General features: G+C 40.5%; 1 protein-coding gene across 1 annotated transcript; it reads left to right on the top strand.

Annotated features, from left to right (window-relative positions):
* The first annotated feature begins 1,557 nt into the window (after positions 1-1,557).
* On the top strand, positions 1,558-5,463 carry glulb (glutamate-ammonia ligase (glutamine synthase) b). Its single transcript, XM_010872063.4, has 7 exons — positions 1,558-1,691; positions 2,452-2,639; positions 2,873-3,034; positions 3,254-3,400; positions 3,564-3,691; positions 3,900-4,099; positions 4,455-5,463. Exons 2-7 carry the CDS (start codon positions 2,474-2,476, stop codon positions 4,771-4,773), a joined length of 1,122 nt encoding a protein of 373 aa, XP_010870365.1. The 5' UTR covers positions 1,558-1,691; positions 2,452-2,473; the 3' UTR covers positions 4,774-5,463.
* The last annotated feature ends 1,260 nt before the right edge of the window (positions 5,464-6,723 follow it).

Genomic DNA, 6,723 nt, shown 5'->3' with positions numbered 1-6,723 from the left:
GATAATTTCTTTGTCAGTGGGCAAACATACAAAATCAGCAGGGGATCAAAAAAAATTTGTATCACTGTATGTTAGTATACATTACTGCGCTGGGTACAATCACAGCAGATATACAGGAGGCCTACTGCTCTGGGTACAGTCAGAATATATATACAGTACTGCTCTGGGTACAGTCAGAATGTATATACAGTACTGCTCTGGGTACAGTCACAGTAGATATAGTGCTTTGTGAACAGTCACAATATATATTGCTCTGGGTACAGTACTAATGGAACCTCTGCGTTCTCTTGAATAGGGTTAAGCGATGCATCTACCACTTAAAAAAGAAAAGTCCTCTGCTCACCTCCTGTCACATCAAAAATATGTATGGTATACATATCATCACATATATACAAAATATAGGATACTGTGGCTAATTTGTGAGGTATTGATTTTTGGAGAGTGAGGTTCAGTCACATCTACATGTGGCCTTATTTTCTTTTTTTGTGCTTTTATACAGAACAGAGACAATCCAGAACATGTTTATGATATAATATGATTGTGTTGGAGTTTCTTGGAACGTTAATAATATGCTTAGACACGTTTTTATAATTAACTGTAATCTATGGGAAAGGATGTGACAATGAAGGTCCTAAAATTGCCACGATTTCAAATATAAAAACATAGGTCTAATGCCTTTATAACATAATAATGATAAGGGTGTTCTTTCTCATGGGTATGAATAATATATTGTGTTTGAAATATCTGCATCCAATAGTATTCGAAAGGACAGCATGTGCCATTGAAATAATCGACCACACGAGGGTGCCGTTCGTAGGATTTTGAATCCTGGAGGATGACCAAAAACTAAGACAGAAAACAGGATGATGTTGACATCCCATTAAAATTAGATATTGTATTCAATTTCATTCCATTCTCAGTAAGTTATAGTATATTGTACATTTCCTTGAAAAATATTTGATTCCTATGTATCCAGTTTTCTATTCGAAATTATGCGTAAATATGTTTTCTTTTTATTCTATTTTGGAATTCGTCAGTAAGTTCAGAAACGTGTTAATTAAATAAGGAAAACTTCAGTAGACACTTTGAGTAGAACTTTAAGTGGTTCACCATCACCTAATGTAAGGAAAGTCTGGTGTTCTGGTCATTATACAATCGATGGACATAGGCAACATTGTTTTAAATAGGGTATATAACTGACTACAGCAACACAAATTATTCCATGGATTTTCTATCTTTCGTTTCAGCAAGTTATCCTACTGTTAACATACTCAAATTCATGAGGGTTTTGAAATGGAAAACAAAGACCCTAAAATACATTTGAGCTTTAGGTAAGGATATTTAGTATTCTCTTTGGAAACGAAATTGCAGGCCCTCCAAAAATGTGCGAGCTCGGTTGTCGACTAAGTAGGTCTAATACAAATTTACGACAATGGCGGATTTTAAATAAAGTTTACTTTCTTACACCACTAAGGGGTGTTACTGGTTGTTACCACGGTGAGGATCTATGAGTCAACTAGGATCGTGTGTCTTTCTAGCCAATCACAGGCTAGGGGATCCTAGCTATCTTTTATAAATAAGACTGTTTGGGCGCTTTGCGTGGAAAAGGATGAAAGACAAACAATTGGGAATATACGAAGCATTAACAGAAGGCTGTAACCGGCTTTTGTTAATATTCTTTACTTGATCAAGTAAGTCCTAATTATTTCTAAAGCATGTTCAAACTTAACGAATAGGGCTATTTCATTGTACATGTCCATCGTACTTTAAGTTTGATCGTCGTTGTCTTTGTAAATTCGCATCTCAACGTATTTGCTTCATTCGTTTTCTGAATGGACGTTGACTTCCAGTTGTGTGGTAATATTTCGTGTATTAAGCCGCTCCATTGTAATAGAAAGGTGATTAATAGAGCGGACGAATAAATGCCTTGAATGGGGAATAGGGTTTTATTAATTCAAATTGTATGTATTTCAGGGGCTTTGTCACCCGGTCCTTTTCTATTTAAAAACCCTCATGAATTTGAGTCGATATTGTCAGTGTTGTTCACACCATACTTTAGGAATTATATTTGATTACACTATACAAAGCAGTTTATATAAATAATATTTTCGCTGTTACGACCGGCCGTGTCACTGGAATATATTCATTCCGCTGAACAGAACGTTTGGATGAAAAACGTTTCGTTTGTGGCTTAGATTGCCCAATTGTTTGGTTTTGCGCATGTAATGGAGATTATTTTGTGACACAAGCGCCAACAGATCGCTTCCGCAAATAACCCAACCCCCTCGGAAAGGTGCTGTAGGTGTAAACGCGTACGCAGAGTCCAATTTGGTGTTTTCAAAAGATTGTATTGTCAGTATGAATTTATTAAAAACAATGGGCACGTTATACCCTAAATTGTCCAGCAACATAAGAATCAAGTGTGGGTTCTGATTACTTCATTTGTTTAAGGTTTTCCAGCCCCTCAGTGAAAATGGCCACATCGGAGAGTGCAAGTTTGAGTAAAGCTGTTAAGCAGCAGTATATGGAACTCCCTCAAGGAGATAAGGTCCAGGCCATGTACATTTGGATAGATGGGACTGGAGAGGGGCTCCGCTGTAAGACCAGAACTTTGGACTCTGAACCAAAGACCATTCAAGGTAAGACCTCACTCAGTTGGTCAACAGTTTACTTGGAATTGGAATTGAGCTGCTCCTGATGAAATGGATGAGAAACAAAAATACACCCTTGTGACACAACAAACATTTAAAATGAAAGTTAAAAAAGACAGGGTGCATGATCATTGATTAACCCTCCTGAATCCTGACTAATCCTGACAAATGGGTATTTAAATCTCATAATTGCTTATCAGATGGTTCTTTCTTTACTTCAGATCTACCAGAGTGGAACTTTGATGGTTCCAGTACGTACCAGTCTGAGGGGTCAAACAGTGACATGTACCTTATCCCAGCTGCCATGTTTAGAGACCCTTTCAGAAAAGATCCCAACAAATTGGTCCTGTGTGAAGTCCTTAAATACAACCGCAAGCCAGCAGGTAAGTGTAACATTGATTATTGGGGTACCAAAGTTTAAAAACATTTAAGGCCAATCATAGAATCTTATTTGATACATACAGATAATTCCACTGATTGACTATTCTGAATTGTTTTCATCCATGTTTGTGCCTGCTAAACATGGCCCAGTCTTAGTATCTTGTTGAACCCAAGTCATACTGGGTTTCATGACCAATAATACCATGTTTGTTGTTCTCCAGAAACCAACCTCCGTCAGACATGTAAGAAGATCATGGAGATGGTGGAGAACCAGGTGCCCTGGTTCGGCATGGAACAGGAGTACACCATCCTGGGAACAGACGGACATCCTTTTGGTTGGCCCTCCAATGGCTTCCCTGGACCACAAGGTTAGTTTTGAAGGTGTTTGGTTGAATTCATTTTGAGTGTTTATCCTGAGCAACTTTCCATTCATGTAGTACATTGCGGCGTATATTGAAACCGTCTGCTTTAATTATCCACTGCTACAAATCTCCCTTGAACAGACTCTGATGCGGTTTTCATTCTGAACAGGGCCCTATTACTGTGGCGTGGGAGCCGACAAGGCGTATGGTAGAGACATTGTAGAAGCCCACTACAGGGCCTGTCTTTATGCCGGGGTTCAAATTTGTGGCACCAATGCTGAAGTCATGCCAGCTCAGGTAAGACTGACTTCTGGTCATTAAAAACGGAAAATCCATTCGGGGGCCTGTCTCGCAGACATGGGTTGCGGGTAGTCATAATCATTGCATTCTTCAAAGGATTAGGTTTAATCTGTCATGAAATGTGCCGTCAACATTCTAGAACTCTACAGCAAATGCTCACCATTGTTATCTGACTTCTAAGCCTTGCACCAATGTTGTCTTCCAGTGGGAGTTCCAGGTGGGGCCGTGTGAAGGGATCAACATGGCCGACCACCTCTGGGCAGCTCGGTTCATCCTCCACCGGGTGTGCGAGGACTTCGGCGTGGTGGCCTCCTTCGACCCCAAGCCCATCCCTGGGAACTGGAACGGCGCCGGTTGCCATACCAACTTCAGCACCAAGGAAATGAGGAACGAGGGTGGGCTGAGGTAGGCCGGAGTTAAAGGGATAATTCATCCATTTTGGGGCTAGTTTTCATTGTACTTGTAGGTGATATTCCCCAAACCTTTTAGATGTTTAGGGAGAAGTAGCTGGGACAATGGCATGGCCCGTGCAATTAAAGACAACGTAATTTCTGGCGTTTGTTTAAGCATATTAAAACGCTCACAATCAAAACCAACCTGTAACTAACTTGGTGCTGTGAATCGTTGCCCTAGCTTTGGGGCTAATTTCCATAGACCCGTTTTTAGCCTAGCCCTATTTTTGAATGGTAAAATTTGTCATAGGTTTAATTTGTCTAGGGAAACCAAACTATAAGGTTTTAAGGCCCTCCTATCCACACAGGGCCATTGAGGATTCCATCGAGAAGCTGGGGAAGAGGCACAGCTACCACATCCGTGCCTATGATCCAAAAGGGGGGCTGGACAACGCCCGGCGCCTGACTGGTCGCCACGAAACATCCAACATCCACGAGTTCTCAGCCGGCGTGGCGAACCGCGGAGCCAGCATCCGCATCCCCCGCTCAGTGGGTCAGGAAAAGAAGGGCTACTTCGAGGACCGCCGCCCGTCTGCTAACTGTGACCCATACGCAGTCACAGAAGCTCTGATACGCACATGTCTGCTCAGCGAAGAGGGGGATGAGCCAGTCGAATACGGAAAATGAACTAAACACTCCTTTGGGACTAAAATGATCCCTTTCCACTTAATATTATCCTAGTACTGATGGTTTGTGGCTACATGAATAGCTTAGAAAAACTCCTTGTCTTGCAAGTCTTGACCAGTCGTACATGCTTAATGCATTCTGCCGGGTTGTCACATACCTTTTTTAGCTTGATTTCTGCCAACATTCCCTTTTTAATGCTATGGACCAGATTATTCCAGACATGCCAGTTGAAGGTGAATGTTTTCTATATGTAGGTACATTTTTAGTTGCTGTATCAATCTGCTACTCAACTTGTAACATGATTTACTAATCTCTTTGTCTAACTCCATGAATCCAAGTCCCAGCTGTTAGTCTAAATGTATGGCTTATTATGGTCTACAATTAGCTATTGGGGGCCTTTTAGGATTATGTACCATTTACTCTTATGGGGCCAGTTAGGAACTTGTTTTATAAGTGACAGAATCTGTTTAACTATTTTGTAACATAAAGCTAATATTTTCACCATAATCTTTTTTTTGTTTGACTTGGTAATATTTATGAAGTTACGCTTGTGATCAACACTGAAGTAACCCGCTTCTCAATTTATAACAATCTACAGAGACTGGATACATGCATATTGTATTGACTGAACTGTAGTTATACATCTGTCATTCTGCATAATCTACATTTTTCTTAAAGTTCTCTGCCTTATCTGCATGTTTAGTGCTGCCTAACTGCACATTGCAAATGATCATGTTCGTTTTTTTTAACAAATCACCGTATACATTATTTTTTTAGTATACAATTTTTATTTAGCAGTGAAGGTGGCTGAATATGCACAGTCTGAGTACAGCAGGCCATTATTTACTTGTTGAGGACCGGATGAGACAACATTACTGGCAGCTTCCCATTCTGTTATGTAAATCAGAATCCCCAGAGCCACTGTATAACCATGGAAGTCCACAGGCTGTGTTGCCTACTGAACCACCCTCAAGCCTTCAAGGAAACCGTTCACAAAGGACTCCTCTTTAAAACTAAGTCTTGGTTTAGATTTAAAGATGCTCTACCAAGTTCAAGTGTTTTATACATCATATTTCTAAGTGAAGTTAAGACATGCTTGTAGCATCACCTTTACTGGGAATATACCGTTATCTTGTTATGACTATGCAGGTAATTGATTGCGGTTAATGGATCGCCGATCATTGAAATAGGACAGTCATTGATGCAGTCATTTCTGCTTAATGTGCATATTTGATGATCTATCATAGTCACAATTGGATTTTTGTTGTATTGCAGTTTATAGGTGAGGATGACCCAAACATGAATTCCGATTGAAATCCATACAAAAACTCACATCTTTAGCATATTTCCATAACATGAACACACAAACCATAATCTAATCATAGGCACGTTTTGCTGAGAGACGATGAGATTTGAAAGCTGTCCGCATCACGTCCTTGCCCCATACATTGCCACTGACCTATGTGCAGGCATCTTTGTTACTAGCTGCATCTATACCTACTGAAAGGTGGTTCTCTGGCTTTTATCTGCATTTGTTGCTGGATAACCACATGTTGACGTCATCATCCCAGCAGGACTGGACAACATCAGTGGAGGGGGAAACGTGAGAGTTGCTGACCTGTTTAAACAAACAAGCTTGAAAAAACAACCATGTTTCGGAGGTCCCCAACAACAATCCCCCATGGATCCAGTCCCATAGGCCCAGACGTGCCACTCCTCTGCTGGAGATGGAAAAAAGCAGCACACAGCTGTTAACGACTGCAGCTCAGGGCAATGAGAAAATACACACATTGGAAGAAGGTCCCAACTGGTCTTTTTCTGCATTGTAGGAGGTAGAAATGTACCAGTTGTGAAGTTGGATATACCAGTTGGATGTATTCTAATGCATTGAACTAGTTAAGAAACATGGACTGACTAATTGCTAACAAGCACCTTGAAGTACCGCTAAAA

Source organism: Esox lucius, chromosome 8, assembly GCF_011004845.1.
Source record: "Esox lucius isolate fEsoLuc1 chromosome 8, fEsoLuc1.pri, whole genome shotgun sequence".
Lineage (NCBI taxonomy): Eukaryota > Metazoa > Chordata > Actinopteri > Esociformes > Esocidae > Esox > Esox lucius.
Note: the sequence above shows the minus strand (reverse complement) of the source record. Positions and strands in the feature narration are given on the sequence as shown.

What these genes read in the sequence shown, in the direction of transcription:
- glulb (XM_010872063.4), top strand. Translation starts at nt 2,474, where the DNA reads ATGGCCACATCGGAGAGTGCAAGTTTGAGTAAAGCTGTTAAGCAGCAG. An exon ending in TGAACCAAAGACCATTCAAG is followed by an intron (nt 2,640 to 2,872) that starts GTAAGACCTCAC and finishes TCTTTACTTCAG; the next exon opens with ATCTACCAGAGTGGAACTTT. An exon ending in CTGAAGTCATGCCAGCTCAG is followed by an intron (nt 3,692 to 3,899) that starts GTAAGACTGACT and finishes GTTGTCTTCCAG; the next exon opens with TGGGAGTTCCAGGTGGGGCC.